Source organism: Ostrea edulis, chromosome 10 (genome assembly GCF_947568905.1).
Source record: "Ostrea edulis chromosome 10, xbOstEdul1.1, whole genome shotgun sequence".
NCBI classification, from domain to species: domain Eukaryota; kingdom Metazoa; phylum Mollusca; class Bivalvia; order Ostreida; family Ostreidae; genus Ostrea; species Ostrea edulis.
In genome coordinates, this window is record NC_079173.1 from 12922136 (window position 1) to 12945731 (window position 23596).

The 23596-nt window shown below is 35.2% G+C and overlaps 1 protein-coding gene across 2 annotated transcripts in view; it reads right to left on the reverse strand.

Moving 5' to 3' along the window:
* LOC130050958 (peroxisomal carnitine O-octanoyltransferase-like) overlaps window positions 1-22839 on the reverse strand; it is a 28241-nt gene extending 5402 nt beyond the window's left edge. The window contains exons 1-14 of one of the 2 annotated variants that reach the window (XM_056152010.1): window positions 22604-22839; window positions 21630-21786; window positions 20412-20536; window positions 16377-16558; window positions 15257-15384; window positions 14713-14918; window positions 13046-13159; window positions 11760-11864; window positions 11029-11112; window positions 8007-8114; window positions 6707-6837; window positions 5337-5460; window positions 3062-3140; window positions 364-457 (exon numbers count right to left, since the gene is read on the reverse strand). In XM_056152010.1, coding sequence (XP_056007985.1) covers window positions 364-457; window positions 3062-3140; window positions 5337-5460; window positions 6707-6837; window positions 8007-8114; window positions 11029-11112; window positions 11760-11864; window positions 13046-13159; window positions 14713-14918; window positions 15257-15384; window positions 16377-16558; window positions 20412-20536; window positions 21630-21786; window positions 22604-22651 — 1685 coding nt within the window. In that variant the 5' untranslated portion in view covers window positions 22652-22839. The remainder of the gene's footprint in view (window positions 1-363; window positions 458-3061; window positions 3141-5336; window positions 5461-6706; window positions 6838-8006; window positions 8115-11028; window positions 11113-11759; window positions 11865-13045; window positions 13160-14712; window positions 14919-15256; window positions 15385-16376; window positions 16559-20411; window positions 20537-21629; window positions 21787-22603) is intronic. The other variant, XM_056152011.1, reaches the window with a different exon arrangement.
* Between the last annotated feature and the right edge of the window lie 757 nt (window positions 22840-23596).

Sequence of the window (23596 nt, forward strand, 5' to 3'; positions counted from 1 at the left end):
ACATCTTGTGCATGAAATTAAAAAAGAATATAATTAAACTATGAATGAATTACCAAATTGAATTTGTGTCTATTATTTATTTTTTAATAACAATGAATATTGCATATTAAATTTCGGTCTATAGGAATTTGTTGTGGTCTATAGGAAATGAAATAACTATGGACCTAAAGTCTATAGGACTTTAAAGTTAGTTCGCACACTGCAACCTTTAGCCATCTCCAACTAGGACAAAACAATGAAGACATTGGTCAGAACTAGCTGTCATTGACAAGGAAATGCATACATCTAAATACTGAAAACACATGCATACAAGCTGATTTTAAATAATTGAAGAGTCACTATTGATATTTTGGTGAAACTTGCCTTTTAGTAAATGATTTATCTTGGAACAGAAGAGGCTTTGGCATTCCAAGTTCCTCAGCTAATACCGCCAGCCCAAGCAAATGTCTGTCGCACCCTACAAACAAAATAAAAATTACTATTTTGATCTTCAAAATGATTTATAATTGCCATAGGTGACTGACAAAAAACTTAAGATCTATTGAGCTGCACAAAAAACTTCTTCATAATAATTATCATAGGCGGTGTTCGACCTTATAGTTTTTCTGTTGGCCCAAGATCAACAAACTGATAATCGGGGGAGGGGGGTGTCAATAAATTTAAAATATTGACTGTCTTTTGGGCCAGTAAAAATCATGGTCAATTCATAATTAAAATGAAAAATAGTTCAGGTCCTCAGAGTACTGTAGTGTGTATTTTCTGCAATAAAAAGATCATTTTGATCCTTCATTTAATTTTTAATTTTTTTTTTGTCTTTTTCAACCCATTTCAGTTTGGGTTTTTTTGTGTTCAAAACTTAATTATACAGTTGAATTCGATATATCGAACACTGATACCCCAAATACCATGGATATGTCGAAGTGATTCAGAAGTCCTAACCACTTAGTCTTCAAGAATTTTACCCTCGATATCTCAAATCATCGGATATCTCAAAGTTTTTTTTGGTCTCATCGAGTTCGAGATTACGAAATTTGACCAACAAATCTTTAAAAAATGAAGATTCACATTCAAATCTGATAAATACTCATAGAGACAGCAAAGTTTTGTGTTGTCTGTCAGAAACATATTTTCTAATTGTAAATTCCAAGGATTTTTCGCAGACTGAAAGTAATGGCCATGGGACAATCTCTTTGAGGTCTTTTTTGAAAAAGCAATTTGAAAAATGGAGATCTATTTCTATCTAATTCAATTCGTGTTTAGCTAGGTTGGAAACAATATCAAAGAACAAGGTACGGTTGTATATATAAAAAGGCCCAAAAAATTTCTCTCCATAAAATGTGTCTGGAATTAACCTTAATCAGCGTTTTAAGAAAGTAAAATAAATGCCAGGTATACTATGTCAACAAAATCAGAATGATAGTCCTAAATGGATAGCATTATGACATCATGAATAAGACATTTCCCGCCTTTTTCTCAAAATAAGCCTGAAAACTTTCAAATGTCATACAAATCATTGCTCAGGAAAAGATGTGCGCATTTGTCGAGCAAAATGAAAATGATATATATTGTGTATTATTTTGAGATGAAAAACATGCTTCAATATGAATTTGCTCGACGCATGCGCTGTGTGTTTTCTAAAAGGAAAACCACCTGAATTTGTGGATATTTTCATTGAAAATGGCATTTTTGCAATTTTATGCCAACTTCAAGCTCTCGTCATATGACACAAATCATTTTGCTGATCAAACTGAGTGAATTTTGGGTTTGCTAAACTATTCCTTAATTGAATGCCAGAATTTGAGCTCCATGTGAAATCATCAATATTTTGGGCCAGATGACTGTAGAAACTGTACCTACTTCTTACTTATTTTTGTGTTGATATAAAGAATGAAGGAGTCAAAGGTTATACAGATTTCAGATTCTTCTAAAAATTGGCTTTTTCTGGTACATATTTTCGTTCAGATGAAAAGAACATGGCTGGATTTTCTTCTGACCTTGTAGATTGATCTAATCTTTGATTGATTGATTGAATATTGTTTAACGTCCCTCTCGAGAATATTTCACTCATATGGAGATGTCACTACTGCCGGTGAAGGGCTGCAAAATTTAGGCCTATGCTCGGTGCTTATGGCCATTGAGCAGGGAGGGATCTTTACTGTGCCACACCTGCTTTGACACGAGACCTCGGTTTTTGCGGTCTCATCCGAAGGACTGCCCCCATTTAGTCGCCTCTTACGACAAGCAAGGGGGTACTGAGGACTTATTCTAACCCGGATCCCCACGGGATCTTTGATAATACATGATAAGTTATAATAATATTAAAGACGAAAGACTGACACTTTACTTAAATCACTAATTACCATTCACTTCATATTTTTAGTCATGAGTATAAGGACAGACAAATCTGGTATAGAAACAGTAACTCTCCTTAGTCACCAGTCCTGTGAACCGATAACTCTACTGGTCACCGGTCCTGTGAACCGGTAACTCTACATGATCACCAGTCCTGTAAGTCGGTAACTCTACTGGTCACCAGTCCTGTAAACCGGTAACTCTACCTGATCACTAGTCCTGGGAACCAGTCACTCTACCTGGATACCAGTCCTGTGAACCGAGAACTCTACTGGTCACTAGTCCTCATGTGAACCAGTAATTCTACTGGTCACCGGTCCTGTGAACTGGTCCTTCTACTGGTCACCGGTCCTGTGAACCAGTAACTCTACCTATTCACCAGTGCTGTGGATCAGTAAGTTAAAATGCTAAGCTGTGAACACCGATCATAGGTGACTGTCAAAAACTTAAAATGTCCATGGGACTGAATGAAAATGTTTAGAGCTTTCTGGGGTCTGAAAATCTGCATGTTGACCATCCGAGTTTTGTCATTATGCAATATAATCTGGGCAATATTCCTGTATGAGTTTCAAGCGGCTCAAGAGGCATCTGTGTTTCAAAAAGAATCCAATTTCTATGGATTTTTAAAATAAAATTCAACACAGGTACGGTTATATCCCTCTTGCAAGTATAGAACTTGATAGAAGAAAATTCCAATATATCAATGTACCTTTTAATTCCTTGGCTTCTGTCATCAGTTTGTTGTGTTTTCCTGCAGCCTTGAGGTATGCAAATTTCTGATCGCTAACCTGCAGAAACACAAATTTAAGAACCAGCCATTGTACGTTATTGACATGTAACAAGGCCATTCAAAATAAATAATTTGCTTCATGTTTCTTCAACATGAAAATATAACATTTTTATTATGTATTATGACAGACTGATTGTAAATATATATACATTGTACAAACACATTTGTACACTGCTGTAAGTTTCACTGTATGTCAAACATTCTAGGACAGGAGGAATCTTCATGTAGGAATAACCTGGCCTGGAGGTTATAAAGCTTTTACCGTACTCATGCTCAAACTCAGCCATGTTTGTTTTGAGTACAACTCTAAACAAGCTCCAAAGCATAGTACTCAAAAATCTTGAGCATGTACTCCAGCTGAGTGTGAGAATGATTCTATAAAAGTTTTATAACCTTCACTTTTGGATATGAGTACGAGTTAGAGCACAGACTTTGAGTTTGTGAGTATGAAAATGTGCTCAAAAAAGTTTAAATTATAATCTCCAGGCCTGATATCTCATTTTTTTGCAATCAAAGCCCAAGTTATTCGTACTTATTCCTACATGTAACCCTTGATTTAATATGTAGGGAAGATAATTCTGTTATCAGTGGCTACTTTGGGCTGAATATGAAATATATCAGAACTCTAATCAGGACTTGAAAGAAACATTACTATGTACTGAGGTTTGTTAATGATTGTCTACAAAAATATGTTGGATTGATAATGTCAGTAAGGTAAAGCCTCAGGGTCAATAGAAGGCAAGACAAAGCAAAGTTTTCTATTGGATTCTAACAATCTGACATACATGTATTTCCATAGACAGTCAGTAACGAACCTGATACATGATTTGTTTTATTTGGTATGTAAATATATACAAGAAAGAAATGCACCATGCTGTCGTCTAAATATTGCTAACTTAAAGGCATAAAGAGAAAAAAATTGTGTGGTTAATAATGATTCCAGTTTCCTGCCCTATATTTTTTGATCGCCTGGCAAACTAATTCTTTTAATATAAAGTTTGGAATCAGGATCCAATTCTAATATAAAGTTTGGGAGCAGGATCCAATTTTTATATAAATTTTGGGATCAGGATCTAAGTTTTGTATAAAATTTGGGATCAGGGTCCAATTTTAATATAAAGTTCAAGATCAGGATCCAATTTTCATAATTGAATTATCTGTCATTGGTTGATGATGCCATGCAGGTTTAAGATGTCAAAAATTACAGAGAGTATAATAGTTTTGAGTGACATTGAGACAATATTTCAGTTTTTCAAATAATTTAAAATATCTAAATGGCAAACATGTGACGGGTTTTATAAAATGACAGAATGTCCTCCTACTAATCGTCTAAGCCAATAAAAACAATTTGTTTTACATGTAGTATCAGACCAAGGGCACTCCAAAGGGGAGTATCAGACCCAGGGCACTCCGAAGGGGTACATCTCTTGCAAAATTGGATATAAACACATGTCATGTCCAAATATTCAGCATCAATCTGTGTAAAAACTATACCGAGGATGATTTATTGATAAAGTCAAATATAAAACATTAAAATATCAGTTTGCATTTTTAAGGGATCATCTTTAAAGTGGAAAATCAAGAGTTACAGTACATAGCAGTCACCTGTATGAATATACATAGACACGTCAACCAATTGAGAACAGTGTTATGAACATGTGATAGTAAATCAAACTTTCCAACGTAACAAATATCAAAAGCCTATGTCAAAAGACAAAAAAGTTATGGTCCATACCGAAAAAAAAAGACAAAAAATTTCTATCATTTACCTTTACATAAAAGATCAAGGACATATGTCATCAAAAATGGTACGTGACATACGGTCTTACCATGGTATACCAACATACCAAATATCAAAGGCCTATGTTAAAGACAAAACAGCTATGACCCGGCCGTACAAACTTTGTATGAGAAGCAGAAGAAGAAACGGAAGAATTAAGAAGAAGAATTCACACTCAGACAATATGTGTCCTTTTTGGGAATTAAAGGAATACATAATATATATGCTTACTCCTCCTAGACACCCGATCCCACCTCTGGTGTGTCCAGGGGTCCATGTTTGCCCAACTACCTATTTTGTATTGCTTATAGGAGTTATGAGATTGATCACTGTTCGTTATCTTCACCTTTCATATGTAACTTGAGATTGACAATTATAATGAGGCTGATGAAGTATTTAGAATCCTATCCTTACTGATGCACTGCGGTCACACATAGCTTTACAGAATTCTACGGCCTCAACTGTACAGGACCTCAGAGTCTCGGTCCGGGCATGGTAAAATCTTCTGGTTGTAGCCGTTTCATACACAGGGGCTGGTCTGTACCAATATTGAAAATAAACATTGCTTACTGTATACAGTCAAACATATGCTTATAACAAATAATATATATTGAATTGTTGCTAGGATACCATCAACTATTACAAGTAAAACATTAAATCTATTGGGAACCCGATTGATTTTAGCCAGAGTTGACACCGCTGAACTTTTGTGAAAACTGATTCATACAGTCCATATTTACCCCCCCCCCCCCCCCCCAAAGTATACAAGAAGTTAGAACATCCTCAGTGTCCTGATCAGACTGTGGCAGTAATACCTGGTGAACCTTTAGTCTAACTTTAATCATAAATGACCCTGTCCACATGATGCATTAAGGAAGTGTATGTGTACTGGCTGACGCTGTCCACATGATGCATTAAGGAAGTGTATGTGTACTGGCTGACCCTGTCCACATGATGCATTAAGGAAGTGTATGTGTACTGACTGACCCTGTCCACATGATGCATTAAGGAAGTGTATGTGTACCGACTGACCCTGTCCACATGATGCATTAAGGAAGTGTATGTGTACTGACTGACCCTGTCCACATGATGCATTAAGGAAGTGCATGTGTACTGACTGACCCTGTCCACATGATGCATTAAGGAAGTGCATGTGTACTGGCTGACCCTGTCCACATGATGCAGGAAGTGTATGTGTACTGACTGACCCTGTCCACATGATGCATTAAGGAAGTGTATGTGTACTGGCTGACCCTGTCCACATGATGCATTAAGGAAGTGTATGTGTACTGACTGAGGTTAATCACAGTAGCAGATCAAAGGACAAGAAGACACAGTGATTCTTACTTCACAACCTCCATTATATTTCATTTAGTGGCTGTATGTCAAGTAAAAAACAGAGGAAAGAGTGATTCTTATAGTATCAGATCAAAGGACAGTGACCTCCATTATATTTCATTTAGTGGTTGTATGTCAAGTAAAAGACACAGAGGGAGGAGAGATTCCTCTAATTCAACACCCCCCCCACCACCACCACCACCACCACCACTCCCCCCCCCCCCCCCCCCCCCACGCCGAAAACGAAAAAATAATTTACAAGAGAGGTACAATGAGAGCAATAGACACAGGTATATATATCTAAGAACCATAAGAGCATGAACTGTCAAGATTCAAACACACATTGTTCACATTCATGAGGAAATGGCTCATAATCATTAATGATATCAATTTGTAAAGATATCGAAGACAAAACCATTGGAAATGTAAATATAAGATATCCTTACTTGTTGTGCGTTTTATAGTAAGCATACTGCAGGGCTAGCTGTATATGTGTATCTGGATGAAGTTTGTATTTTCGTAATTTTTTCCTGCCATATTTTGCATACACAAAGGAGGTACATGATAGATTACTGGCCTACAAACAAGAAACTGTACAATACAAACATGCCTAGTTAATACTGAAATCTGTTCCAGCAAGTCCCAAAACAACAAGAGGCCCATGGGCAACATTGCTCACCTGAGTCACCTAGGCCCATATCTGAAGACTTTCCATATATATTTGCATGAAAAACCTTAGTCCCTATTGTGGCCCCAACCTACCCCTGGAGGCCATAATTTTTACAAACTTGAATCTGCACTATGTCAGAAAGCTTTCATGTAAATGTCAACTTCTTTGGCCTTATGGTTCTTTAGAAGATTTTTAAAGATTTTCTCTATATATTTCTATGTAAAACTTTGATCCCCCCTTGTGGTCCCATCCTACCCCGGGGGCTATGATTTGAACAAACTTGAATCTGCACTATGTCAGGAAGCTTTCATGTAAATGTCAGCTCCTCTGGCCAGTGGTTCTTAAGAAGATTTTTAAATGACTCTACCTTAATTTTGCATTTTTGTGATTATCTCCCCTTTGGAAGGGGCAAGGCCCTTCATTTGATAAAATTTGAAAGCCCTTCACCCAAGGATGCTTTGTGCCAAGTTTGATGAAAATTGACCTTGTGGTTCTGGAGAAGAAGTAGAAAATGTAGAAAGTTTACAACGACACTGACACCGACGACAGACAACGGACAAATTTTTATCAGAAAAGCTCACTTGAGCCTTCGGCTCAGGTGAGCTACAAAAAAGCACTGAATGTACAATAAAATCAATAGATAGCCTTGACATGAAAATATTGCCATCTTTCAATCCAGTAGAAATTTAGGAAATACAAGGTAAAAATTTTCTGTGGAAATTAAGAATGTAATTAATCATCATATAAAAATCCCCTCTTTCAATCCAGTAGAAATTTGGGACATACAAGGCAAGATTTTCTGTGGCAATTAGGATTGAGAAGGGACCTAACTCTGCAAATCAATGCTAAAATTTATAGATAGATAAAGTATGGTAAGAATAACAAAATATCTTTAGACAATAATAAAATCTCCTACATTATCATATAATGTCCTAGATTACATACAAAGTATATTCATCATCCCCTCCCTTTAAAAAAATCACTGATCATCATATCTAATAATAAAGAATTTTATGAACAAAATCTTTATAAATTATGGATATCATTTGAGGTAAAACCTAAGTTGTTGTACTTACATTAGCTAAAAAGAATTTTTCAGCTGCTAAGATTGCCTCCAATATCACACTATCCACATGAAACTTTAATTCTTTTGGTTTAGGGAGGTCTCTCACTTCCATGGAACCCTGCAACAAAACTCCAACAATCTATCGGGAATTTCTTTAAAAATATGCTTACCTTTCAATTTGAAATTGAATATACCTAATTAAACATATGCTTCAGCCATTACTCAAACTTTACTTTTTAACATATATCACTCATTCTCTGTGATTGCATGGCTCAGAGCTCCAGATAAGGTGCGTATCAGCGTAAATACTCATTAAATTTTACCAAATACGTATTTAAGTTGAAAATCATGCGTACAATTACGCATTAGCGAATGTAAATACGCTATACACTCCCAAAGTAATGCGTATTTGCGATACATGTAGTATGATATAAATATGAATTATCTATTCACATAAATTGAGGTTAGCCCAGGGCTTGATCATACATGATATTTAGCACTATGAAATACGTTTTGATGACAATCACAATTTTGAAAAATTGGAAGAGTTAACTCAAAACACTATTATATAGGCCTACTTGTTATACTTTCTTTCTTAAAGAGTTAGTGTGCGGTCGAAAGCACAGGGAAAAAAAACTTGTATTATCAATCGTGAACGAATGATTTACAGAATTGGATCATAATCATGTGACTGAGTGTCTGACAAATTTAATGCATCAATGATAAGTATCAAATTCCCAATGACAATGAAAAGTTTTAACAAAAAGAACTACAAAGGATTTTCCCCGTAAATAGCTGGAGTGGCCTTTTAGTATAAACTTTAAGTTAAAGTTTAACGTTTATCTGGTGACATCTTCTGTGCAAAAGAGCAAAGATAATCAGTAAATTAACAAAATACTCTTTTGAATTTTTCTGAAAAGTGAAATATTCATTGATTTGAAAATCAGGGGGTAAATATTCTTTGTGGTAAAAAATTATCTGGAGCTCTGAATGGCTGCTTTCATACCTATGTCTAACTGTGATTGGCTGCTTTCATACCTATGTCTAACAGTGATTGGCTGCTTTCATACCTATGTCTAACAGTGATTGGCTGCTTTCATACAATCATGTACCTATGTCTAACTATAAAATGAATAACAATGTAGGCATGTCTCGTTACATCATTTACTAATTAGGGATTTTTTTGCTGCTAGGTATTATGAAGGAAATTAGCATATCTTCACTATTTAATTTTTTTTTTCAAACGGAAGTACATGTGCACTACTGTCGCAAAATCACATTAATAAAATATAATTTTGTCCTTTTCAACTTCATCACCCATCTGCATGGTTCAGTGAACTAAGGTATATGCAAACCACATGGTTTTTCAAAATTTTCTTTATGAGTGAAGACTAAATTCACAAATACAGTGAAATTTCTCAGTACTAGCTACCTGTTTGGACTGAAGAAGAAAATGGCCAATTTATAGGGGTGAAAAATAACAGGTGCGTTAAAGACACTCACAACATTTCTCAATCATACACCATTTTTCGTGACATTTCGGGTATACTCTTCACTTGCATACTATCTTCTTTCTTTTTAATAAACAGATATTGAGGTAATTATATTACCAGGTTTGTTTACGAGATTGCATTATCTGATAGTGTCTGGTTGTGGCTAGTAAAGATGTAAAGTCAGCTATTATATTTTACAGAAGGTTGTATATATGGACATTACTAAGTTATATTGTAGCAAAGAAAAGGAGAAATTCTTTTAGATTAATCAGAGATCGAACTCGGTACCTACGCATTACTGGATAGGTAATCTAAATAGGTCAATCTACATACGAGGTATGGCAATATTACTACACAGTGACTATAGAATTTATACGTAATTTGGAAATCATAAGAGAACTCTTCTGCATATAGAGGAAGTGGAAAATATATAAGAGAAAAAAATGTCAGAAATGTTGTATGTGACCTTAATCATAATTAAGACTGTTCACTTTCATATAGCCATTAATAATCTATTTTAGAAATGAAGCTAAATTTTATCTATGTTAAACAAAATAACCTAGAACTTGCAGCAGTTTACAATATAATCTGCGAATTTAAGGGTTGTCATGGAGGAGGGGGTGTCCCCATACCAAGTTAGGTTATACATATAACCCCTGGCAGCCCTGTAAGGCCGCGTGGCCACATTCGCCAACAAATGAATTATTATAAGTGTAACAATACAGTGATACATCGATTGCATTGATCATGAGAGTTCATGATACGCGTATCGTATCGTCAGGTATATATCGCAATACGGCACCAGTTGATTTTATTGACATACATGTACTTTAAAAATCTACTTACGACCTAACAAAACATTTGAAAATGACAGAAAACGAGGTAGAATGAATGTTGAGATGGTAAACTGAGTTGAGATGTGTATTCTATAATTAACACTGTGATCGAGGTACATGTAAAAAACACAACAATATGTAAAGATGATAGTTTATTCAAGTGCATCGTGATACGTATCGTATCGTGAGGTGGCTGGCAATACTCAGGCCTATAAATCATATTGATAATTTTCACTTGCCCTTGTTGTCTATAATAAATATAACATGACTATCTCTTAATGGCTGGGAATATTCAAACAAAAATGACAATAAAATGTAAAAATAAAAAATAAATTTTAATTTGTTTTTGAAAATACATGAGGGAATGAACAGCAATACTATTGACTTCATGCCAGACTACTTTTCAGAAAGCTTTCAAATTCACTTTAGTCAAGTCAAAAAATGGAGTTTTAGTAGAAAGTAACCTAGCTCAAATCTAAAACCTCTGCTGGACTCTAACTGACAATCTATGGATCAGCAGTCAACACATACACTGTAACTGACTGAGCTTGGCAATCAAATTTAAAAGGAATTTAATATACAGATATTGCTCATATTTATATTTTCATTCATGTTTTCAAAGGAAGTCAGCCATTATGACAATGTAATATACCTCCTTAACATAAAAAGAATTACAAACTTACTAAATAGTTCACACACTTACTTGCCATTTACCCTTTGACCTTTGAACATTGAGATCGATGTAGTAGGTGCCAGAGACCATTACCATTCCATCAAAAGGACCATGCTGAATAAACAGTGTACAAGAATGAGTTAAACTGATTGGTTAATTTGGTTACGTGACTGAGAAACTGCACACGTATAATGTTTTGAACAATATCGATACACATACAGTATACTGTTTTGAACAATATCGATACACATACAGTATAATACATTTACACATATGTCAGGCATGGATCTAAAAACATTTCAAGGGATGGGTGTTGAAAATCCTCAAAATAGCAAAATGTGACCAATTTTTGTAAAACATTGTTTACCCCACCCCCTTAAATCTGCCTCTGCAGGCACATGTATATTGGATAATTTCAATTCTATTTCTACCAATAAAGTACATGTACATCTACATGTAGATATATGCAGTAGCTGCATGAAAACTAGAAAGACACAAGTTTCAACATAAGTAATTTTTCACCTGATTAAAAGTTACAGGATTTACTAAATTCATTTGATCTTGATATTTATCTGTAATCATAGTGTTTACAGAGTGTGCAAATGTTCAGGAAAATTCCATGCACGAATCTCTAAGAAAATGACGTGATAAAATCATATCCAAAGACAGATGGATGGACAGACATGCTGATTCCAATATCCCCCCCCCCCCCTTCTTATTTGCAGAAGGTATAAAAATAAAAGGAAAATTCTCATAATTACATCACAGTTGCATGCAAAAAGTCCATTTTTGTAGAATATGTGGCTGACGCCTTTGTCAAACCAACGGTCCCTAGCATTTCTGCCTCCTCCGGAATAAGTAAACATCTAAAAGATACAAACATATTAAAAACACTTTTTAAGAAAAAATAAGCATACTTAGTACAATTGATATTGTTTTGTCAATTAAAAATCTAGAATGTATACATATGAGGGTGAGTCAATAAGTAACCAGCCTATTCCATTTCTGATTGACTGATTTTCATGCCTTGTTTCAATACATGTTAACTTTTATACCTGGGTAAAAAATTGCACGCATATCGAGTCATTCTTTAACAAGAGATGTTTGTAAAACACATATGCCCCCCATGGTGCAAAATTGAAAAGGGTTATACACACACACCATTTAATTGATAGTAGCATCATTAATTCAAAATATTGAGCAAACAATATCTTCCCATGTCAAGAGTGGATTCACCATGTGACCTAAAAATCAATAGGGGTCATCTACTCCTTATGCTGTACCAGTGTACCAAGTTTGGTGTCTATCAAGCAAATAATTCTTAAAATATAGGAGACAATATACTACCATGTCCAGTTCAACCATTGACCTTTGACCATGTGACCTCAAAATCAATAGGGGTCATCTACTCTTTAGGATGTACCAGTGTACCAAGTTTAATGACTTGCAAAGGGTTCTCAAGATATTGAGTGGACATTATATTTCTATGTCCACCCATACCAAAAAAAAAGTACAAAAAAGTATACTTTAATGATACTTTTATACCATATAAAAGTATACTTTTTAGACAAAGGTCAGAAAAAGTATACTTTTTTTTGTACTAGACCAGGTTGCCTCTGAAAGCTAGTGACCTTTTTCTGTACTTATTTTGGACTTTGTTTTTATCCAGTGTACTTTTTCTCATCTTCGCAAGCCAAGGGTGACGACCGTGGATCGTCACCCTTGGCTAGCAAAGATGACATCTGACTTGAGGTTCATTGTTAGTGGGAGTTTGCAATAACTTTGTTCATTATGCATGGTCCGGTAAATGTATTTTACACTAACTAATACAAGTAGTTTGTTCTTTGTTTTAGGAAAATTTTTCACTCATATTTATAAGGAAGGTTCCTTTGTAAATAATTTTTAAGGTCAGGGGTCGCCCCATGAATTTCAGTCACTTCCTATTCTAACCATTTAATTAAGAATTGATGTGACAACCAAGGATCGAATACGTGACATTTGCAGTTCGAAACAGATTCATTAATACCATGAAAATTTTAAAACTCACCTCTGAATAATCTTTTGGTTCATAGTCGTCCAAACAAACGACATACAAACTGGTCTCTATTGTCTTTAGATTGTGGAAGTTTTCAGGATGCAAAGCACACAATCTACTTCTCATCTGCCAAATAAACAACACAGCTACAGTCTACTCCGGATATAATGAAATTCAAACAGACAACACACCTACAGTCTACTCCGGATATAATGAAATTCAAATAGACAGCACAACTACAGTCTACTCCGGATATAATGAAATTCAAATAGCCAACACAGTTACAGTCTACTCCGGATATAATGAAATTCAAATAGACAACACACCTACAGTCTACTCCGGATATAATGAAATTCAAATAGACAACACAGTTACAGTCTACTCTGGATATAATGAAATTCAAATAGACAACACAACAGTTGCTACAGTCTACTCTGGATATAATGAAATTCAAACAGACAACACAACTACAGTCTACTACGGATATAATGAAATTCAAATAGGAAACACAGTTATATGAGTAAGTGCATCCAGAGACGACAATCTTCTGTCAAGGATCCAAAACCTCTCTTATCCACAGATCACTGAGCCCTAATTTCATATCAGCTATTTCAAGTCATCAAACCTATCCTTTTTTTTTTAAATACAAGAGATCCATTGCCCTTCATGGTCACATGATTTAAAAGATGCAACTAAAGGGCCTCACAATGTTGCATTATTTGCTGAGTTCAAGGACCATAACTCTTTCAAAATTGGGTCAACAAAACCCCAACTCAAAGTTCAGTGTTTGTTCCCCAATCTAAACCATTCGTTCCGAAACCATTCAGTGTCCTTCCACTGGTGTAGTAGTATTCTTCAAGGTGTGTACCATTTTGGATCCCATCCTAAAGTTTGAACCCCTAGCCTAGGAGTTGGAAATTTTACAAATATTGGTTGAAATCTACATGCTTTTTTATAACCGTGTACATTAAGTATTTCCTAGTAATACATAGACGTAATGTACCCAATTAGGTCTAATCCAGGCCCCGGGCCTAGGAGTTATGAAATTCACAATTTTGGTTAAGGGCCCCATGCATATTGTTTGGTATAGTAAAAATACAATATGATATTTGATATTTCATTCAATATCTAAAAATCCCTGCATAATATGATAATGTTACAAACCAAATCAAAACTAATTGCACTTGACTTCCAGATCAAATGACCATAATTCGATCAGGACTGTGGCATATCATTCTTTGTGTCAAATATTAAATGCTTCACCATCACAAATTTAATGGTCAGGTCAACTATTCACACTTTTCTTTTATTAGTACATGTACATGTATGCACCACAGTTTGGTGGCTGCATGAAATCCTTCCTCGTGCAGCATTTCTGTATAAATCATAACTAGCTCCATTTTGATATACTTGGACAAATTCAAATGACCTTAATCAATCATAGTTGGAAATGAATATGACTGAATATCTGTTAAAATCTCAGTTATGTAAAGTACATTATTATTTAGTGGTTGACATAAGAGATCATTCTATTGCCTTCCCTCCTTCAAACTGAAAACAGTCTTAAATTTGATGAATTAATTAGTAAAAACAATCGTCAACATATTAAGCATTATTTTCTGTGTTTCCAGTTCTCGTTTTTCTATCAAAGAAAAAAAAGTTAAAATTTGTCAACAGACCTCTGCCCATTTCTTTCTGGTTTCGCCTGTGAGGGCCCCGAGCCCTGGCCCCTGGGGCTCTGTATCACACTGGTCCTTTATCCGTGTCAGCTGGTGCTGAATCTCCGGGGCTCTCAGAGGTTCCTCGTTTTCGTCCACCATGTCCATAGAGAAGAACCGTCCCTTATATAATACAACAGCATGTACTGGTGTCGGACCCTCAGATTCTGTCAAGAGAATATGATCACTGCAACAGTTTCTTATACGAATAGTCATTGGGGAGATATTGCAATCATATATTAGAAGTGAAGAAATTTCTACGCTTAAAAGAAGTCTGATATAAAATACAGTTATAACAGCATTATGACAATCAAATTTATGTATTATCAAATACTATAGTTGTCTTATTTAAAATATTCATTGCTTTAATGGTACAATTCTTACCTATTAATACTAATTATAGGTACAGCTGATCTTGTACAATGTACAGTAATTAACTTGTTTTATTCGTACAATAATTTAGTAAATTACAGGTAATACCCGTTTTATTGGTACAGTATTTTACCTGTTTTGAAGTGGGCGATAAGTTGATCTCTGAAGACACCTGGCACTCGGCATGTGGAGTAAGCTTTTCTCATCTGGTTCATACAAAGTTTTCTGCCAAGATTGTCTACTTCCACTTTCAGTTTCTCTCTGTAAAATTGAACTCCAATCTTCTTAAATCTTTCTTGTCTTAAACCATTGATTACAAACTAAGAGGAAGGATTGATTGATTAAATATTGTTTAACACCCCTCTCGGGAATCTTTCACTCATATGGAGATCAATGTCACCATTACCAGTGAAGAGCTGCAAAATTTAAGCCGGTGCTAAGCACTTGGCCTTTGAGCATGGAGGGATCTTTATCATATATGCCACACCTGCTGTGACACGGGACCTTGGTTTTTACGGTCTCCAAAGGGCCACCCCATTTAGGTGTCTCTTACAACAAGCAAGGGGACTGAGGACCTATTCTTACCTGGATCCCCACAGGAATAGGAGGAAAGAAACTATTGCATTTAATTTAACATAAGGTCTTTCCCATTTTGAATAAGTACCTTTCATGCGTTCTGCCTTCACTCATCATTCATAAACCTTTCAGCTAGCTGCGTTTAGCATTCACACTGTTTAATTACTTTACTCTGTTGATTACTTTGTCTTTTTATTGATTGCTTTACTTTCATCGTAGATCATCTTACGTTTCGTTGATTACTTTTTCGCAGATGTACAGTTACTTTTTTTTTAAGTTTGTCTATGTTTGTACACATATGTGCATGCATTCTAATGCTGTTGATTATGAATAATTATAATTATAAGAACTGTAACTTGGATAGGTGTTTACATATAGGTGTGTATATACATGTACTGTATGTATGCATGCATTATCCACCATAATTGCCATTTACAGATACAAGTACATAATACAATATCACTATCGTCATAATTATAGGAAACGCTATCGCTATGCCATGTCATCACTATCACTATTGTTATTTGTTTTACAGATGGGCAATAACCATTACTTGCAATTGTTGATGTGTTGCGCCGATAAAGAATTCGAAATCTGAAAAATTATAAAAATAATAAAATGCGATGTTTATTGAATAATGAAAAAAGTGCAGTAATTACAAAATAATGGTACACTACCTTCGTATGAGCTGCCAAAATCTGGTAGAATAGTGCAGCACAATCCCGGCCCTTTCCAGCTGTGACCCACTCTTTGGCATCCAGTAGTGTTTACTATAGGGGCCAATACCCACCAAATTCATAAAAGGGGCCAAGGGGATTCCCAATTCCAAGTATCCCTTCTCTTCCCACCATCTCTCTAACTGTAATGAGAAATTCAGAAAATGAAGGAAAGAAATTGCAAAATATATAACAATGTAACTATAAATTTGTACAGGCATACTTAAATCTTATAAATCAAGTTTACACACAACAGTAAATAGTAACTGCATGTTAGTCCCTTTCAGCTCTGATTCATCATGTTGAGCACCCCTACCCCTTTAAGTGTCTCCTGGGACTTTTTTCACCTCTCAAAAATTAAGAGCCCCCCCCCCCCCCCCCATCTAAATACAGTACGACTTACCTTGAACCATTAATACACGTACGTGACTATGGCATGATCTATTAGCGACAAAAGTCAACACAAGGGATTAAAATTCAAATGAGTAAGTAACACCTTTATCAATAATGAAATGTCAAAAACTTTCTTAACTTACTGTGTCCATTTGATATTTTGTGTTAATACAAATAGAGTAAATGTACATGCCAAAATCAAGCATCCATACTCCAACCACAAACTGACGAATAAGAGATACATTAACAAAAGCTACTTCTAGAATACTAAAGACTGTAAGTACTTGGATACACGTCAATCCACTCACAATTCAGTGACCTTTTTTGGAGTAAATTAGTAATTTCACATTGAATCTCTCACAAATCAGGCTGAATTCTTTTCATCAAATTGTCTGTCAACTAAATATACCTAGTTTTTAAGCAAGAGCTGTGTTTCTTTGTTATTATTTTTTTTTTCTGCAAGCCAATCTTATCTTATTACTGATATTTACTCATGTTAATAAATACAGTAAATAAATGGAATTCAAAATAATTCTGCAAAGTTATATTTTATGATCTTTAAAAAATGTGTCCTTTTATCATCATGGTGATTGAAACTATATATAAATTCTAACAAATAAAACTTGGATATTTAAGGGAAAAATACAATTATGAGATGCTAAAGCAGCCCAATTAAGCTATACTTATATCATGTACTGTGACGCTTTTCGCCAGCATTCATGCATGTACTTCTTGAAGCATGTTAACCCTTCCCATACCGAAACAAGATGTGTTTGTGAAACACAAATGCCCCCGATAATGGCCAATTCCAAAGATGGTCAAGGTCAAAAGGACAAATATCTTGGTACCAGTAGAAAGATTTTGTCACAAGAAATGCTCAAGTACAATATGAAAGCTCTAATATTTACCATTTAGAAGTTATGACCTATGTAAAAAAAAAATTTAAAAGTAGGTCAAAGGGTTTAGTACCAACGGTAAGGTCTTGTAACAAGGAATACTCATGTAAAATAACAAAGCTCTATCACGTACCGTTAAAAAGTTATAAGCAAGGTTAAAATTTTCAAAAAGTAGATTAAACTTCAAGGTCAAGGTCACTGGGTCAATAATGTTGGTACCCACAGAACGGTCTTTTCACAAGGAATACTCATGTGAAATATCAAAGCTCTATCACTTACTGTTCAAAAGTTATTAGCAAGGTTAAAGTTTTCAAAAAGTAGGTCAAACTCCAAGGTCAAGGTCACAGGGTCAAAAATGTTAGTACCCATGGAAAGGTCTTGTCACAAGGAATACTCATGTGAAATATCAAAGCTCTATCTCTTACTGTTCAATGGTTATTAGCAAAGTTAAAGGTTTCAAAAAGTAGGTCAAACTCCAAGGTCAAGGTCACAGCAGTGTTTTCCATTCATTTCATTTGAACAGGCCCATTTAGAATTGTAACAGGCCAGGGGGGGGGGGGGTATGAAATTTTGGAAAATTAGACGCAAAATCCTGCATTCTGAGGCATTTCAGGGGGCAAAATGACCCTTGTTCATATGCCACTTTTCAACCTACATTTTTAAATATATACCAAAGGGTTGAACATTTTTACCTCAGACAAGTTAGTCACAGTGGTGTTAAATACACACCTTTCCGATGTTTTGACTGGAAGAAATCATGTAATGTATTCGTTCGACGCTTCATTATTTTTCACTGCCATGTGCTTCTCACGCGCAAGGTGAGAGTTTAAAATATCGTCCAATCAAAATCGCCGTTTCAAAAAGCTCTCGATAAAAACATAAACAAGGAAGAAATATGAAAGATATTTATAGCCAACCAATTGCTACCGCATACATTCTTTGCAAAGATCGATCGTGTAAATGAACATCACTGAAATTGACAACATATTATTTTTTGATTTTTTTTATATTTGAACCGGCCAGAAAATCGTTTGAAACGGTCAATTTGGCCGGCGGCCGGTTCTTAGGGAAAACACTGCACAGGGTAAAAAATGTTGGTACCCACGGAAAGGTCTTGTCACAAGGAACACTCCTGTGAAATATCAAAGCTCTATCATTTACTGTTCAAAAGTTATTAGCAAGGTTAAAGTTTCAGACAGAATGACAGACAGGACAAAAACAATATGCCCCCCCCCCCCCCCCCCCCGATCTTCGATCTCGAGGGCATAAAAAGTTATAACTAAGTTATAACTAAAGCATAACTTAATTATACCTAGGTCTTGAGGTACAAAAAAGTTATAACTAAAAAGTAACTTTTCTGGACTTAACCATTTTCATGCATAACTAAAGTGTAACTTTTTGAACTTTGTCATTTTCATGTATACTAAAATGTAATTTTTCTGGACTTAGCCATTTTCATGTTTAACTAAAATGTAACTTTTCTGGACTTAGCCATTTTCAAGCATGTCCAATATACATGTAAATGTACCAGTTATGGGACTTTGTCATTTGGGAGTGGGGGTTACCAATACTTTTTGACACTTTAATTTTTCATGAAAAGTGTAAATGGACATTACACACTAGAAATTTCATCAAATGTCAAGTTATAAAAACAAAAAAATTTAACCCCCCCCCCCCCCAAAAAAAGAAAGACTTCAGTGTTCGAAATTGGTTTAAAACTTGGTATAGACCACAGCTCTATGCCAAAACAAAATGACAAAGACCTCATCGAATTGGCATATACCGCAACATTGAAAAAAAAAATAACACAAATTTAAAACATTGTTATTTACTTCTAATGTACTTAGAAAGCATATTTTCTTTCCATTTCCATAACAATGTACTCCTTTCATCATAACGTTTATCAGACGTCGACTTTTGGGATAACTCTATTGCTTTAAACCTAGAAAATTGGCGTAGACAATTTGATCTATCCCAATTACAAATGGCATATATAGACTGGTGTCATTTGACATAGACTCAGTCTATCGGTCTATGGTTAATTTCGAACACTGAGACTTACATGTATATATGCAAGTATAATGTATATACAGTAATGCTAAATTTTGTCTGACCCAAAGTTTCTGCAAGTACAGATACTCTATAATTAAAATGTGATTGAAAGGTGCTTCATTTTCTCAGATATTCCGATATATTGCATTAAAGTATCAAATAGACAAAATAGGCAGTGATACTTCAATCGCCAAACGCTCGGCATCAGGTGTGAATGTCACAGGTCTTCGGAGATGACTTTAAAAACGGATGTACTGTGTCACAGTAGGTGTGGCACGCTAAAGAACCCTCACTGCTCAATGACCGTAAGCGCCAAGCATAGACCTAAATTTGAAGCCTTTCACCAGTATTGGTGATGTCTCCATAGGAGTGAAAAATTCTTGAGAGGGACGTTGAACAAGATGCAATCAATCAGATAATATCAGGTTGCGCTTTCAATGCCCATTTATCCAGTTTCTCTCATTCCTAAATTTACTCTCACTCCTAAATTTACTCAGTTTCTGTCATTCCTACATTTACCCAGTTTTTCTCATTCTTCCATTTACCCAATTTCTCTTATTCCTACATTTTCATTTTACCCAATTTCCTCATTCCTAAATTTACCTAATTTCTCTCATTCCTACATTTACCCAGTTCCTCTCATTCCTACATTTACCCAGTTTCTCTCATTCCTAGCCTTCTCCAGTAGTTTTTCATGAAGCTTCTTTCCTACTCCGGAAGCAAACTGTTGGACAATGAATTCTGTTTGTCGATATTCTTCATCCGAGACATGTGGTTTCACTGAAAGAAAATAAATCTAAAACTGTCATAATGGGACTAATTACTCCTTGCAAGACACATTCGATGGTGGAAAATAGTAGTGAATTTGTGCCCACTGAAGAATAAATAGGATATACTCTTGACAAAGATAACATTACACCTATGTCTTTTCGGTCATATAAATTTGGGTAGGATAATATTACACCTGCCCCCCCCCCCCCCCCCCCCCAAAAAGATATCAGATCTGTATTATGAATGTATGGGTAGACTGATGGACGTACAAGGTGATTCCGACGTATACCCTCCTCTAAACAAACTTCATTTGCTGAGGAATAACACAGATAGATATAAATCATCTTCAGTTTTTACAAGAAATTTCATGGATTTAAAATGATTAAAAAAATTGAACAAACATGCTTTAAAAGTGAAATTATGATTAATTTTAAGATTAAATCATATGAAATGAAATTAATCGCATCAATAGCACAATAGCAAACCAATATGTTGTAAGAGATATAAATTGGTTTGGGGTATAAGTTTATGCAATTTGTAAAGCATAGGATATTCCAGCTCATTACATACCCACATCGGAACTGATGATAAAATAGCTAAGTCATTCCTTAAGCAAATATCAAATACCAATAGCATCGGCATGATTAGCTTATAGTCATTAAAGATTTATGCTAATAAAAAGCAAAGAAAACATTGATAAAAAGCGTTATCTGCACCAAGTTATGATGAAATCCCAAAATGATATGGTGAACATAACGAACAGTGATCAATCTCATATAAGTTACTAGCTCCCAACAAACAACACAAAATTAAGAGCTCCAGGGTAAACGCAGATCCCCGGCATACCAGGGTGGGATCAGGTGCCTAGGAGGATAATTAATTCCTTATAATACAATTTACCACTTGATAAATATGCTTTTGGGATGAATTATTTGAAATGAAAAATGAACGCCTTAATGACTCCTGAATGCGTTATGCAGTAAGTTTAAGTTATTGAAAAAATGTAGTTCATAGTCATATGTTGCACAGCCAATCAAATTGGGTGTTACAAATGAAACAAAATTACAAATCTATACTCTTTATCTATGAAACAAGACTCCACCTGAGTCCAGGTATCTCTGTAATGTATGATGGAGATCCGGCACTGGCAGGGAGGGTAGGTCCGACTCCAAACTGAACGTCTTCTCATCTTCTGATGAAAACAGAAGATCGGGGTCTGGTATTTCCTTGAATTCACCCATAACAGAATCTAGCTGTATCTGCGACAATAATGTGTACAAATTAAGTTGCTTACAGAATAGAACTGGCATATATTTGAACAATTTATAATTCTATCTTTGAATTTCTTTTACTTTCAGTGTATATGCAGAGGCATTGTGGGCAGCGAAGCAGACCAAAAACACTTTGCTTGCGAAGACGCTAATGCGGTGGTTCAGGAGTTTATTAATGACAGTTCAGGAGTTGATTATTATGCAAGGGTTGCTCAATAAAACCGTTTCTTGCCCATAAAACTTGACCTAACCCTAAGCAGCCCCCTCACCAGATGCATTGCCACTACTGTGGTGGTGAAGACCAAGTGTTTAATGGTGCAATTGTAACAATTTCTTTTATGAATTTGTAGTAAAGTAACTGCTTGCAGCAGGCTATGAACACTAAGGTCCCGAACTCCTGCACTGTCGCATATGCCAAACTCTCGAACCATAGCACTCTCAAACTGCCGCACACCCTGCACAGCAATTCTCAAATTCCCATGAAAAAATAAGTAGGACTCAGAAAATACATTAATAAACATGTTATAAAATTGTTAACAGTGCTTAATTTCTCATGTAGAAACAAATCAGACATAACAACCATTACACATGCTGGTTGGGAACACTTCCCCAATGGAGAGATTTTCTCGCTAAAACGTGATTATCCCCCTTTAGCGTGAAAGTAAACATTACCATCAACAGGTGTTTTGGTGTCTTTATTGAAAATAATGGCAAATTCCGTGCAACGCTGAATAAGTGTGACACAAACTCAACACGACGCAAATTGTCTCTATAAAATTTACAACACAGTCAAGAAATATCATACCAACATTGCTACGTTGAAGAGGGAAGGAGGCCGAAATCCAATGCACATCGCGAGTGCTTTTGTTTTGATTTATATATATTTGCAGAAGCATCAGACATTTTAGCACTTTTTCTTCTTTTCATGTGAAATACGAAGAGATGCACTCCATGAGTGTTTTTCTCTCAGTTGTACGGGATATATGTACTATCGCAGCATTGCTAGAGTACTAGTACCGATTCATTTTAATCGAAACTCGACCTACTTTCACTTTTATTTTAAGAATAGTTTTCTTTACAACTTCAAAACTTTTCATGCACTTAAATGGTCTTCAACATTCTTACAAGAACAATCAAACATATCAGATGTATGCTTAACATAGGCCTACCTTTTACCCATCTAGTTCACTGGAGATCTGAGATCAAAGTCCATTGAGAATACACCTAGACAGTATTTTCATTTTAAAAAACGAAAGTAACACGGTCGTTCTTCGGAATTTCATGTCTGCATTCATAATTGGAGTAATGTCCGTTTTTTGGAAGCGTATTTTTTATTTCTACATTAAAGGAGAATTAGGAAATTGAAAAGAAAAGCTGGGACCACAATGCTTGTTACTGAGGTACTGTTTTCTAAACACGACCTTTTTGCACTTCGATTCCTAATCTATATTGATGTCATAAAAAGCTGTTTTTAAATATTTACAAAGAATTTTAAATTCCGAAGTAAATTCCTTATTAAGAAATGCTGTGCGTTAAAACAATGTATTATATGATAATAACAAAAGCAGCTGGATCAGTAGCATTCATTATATTTTGAATAAGTTGGATGTACAATGCCCTATACATGATAAAAATATTGTTTCAATTGTTGCTAATAAGCTGTATGAAAGATTTAAATATCAGTGGTGTAATACACTCTCAGACAATGCAGACAAACAATTTGGTAAATTACGAACCTATGCACTATTCAAAACAAGATTCTGAAGAGAAAAATATTTTTTCAGTAATTCGTAGTCGA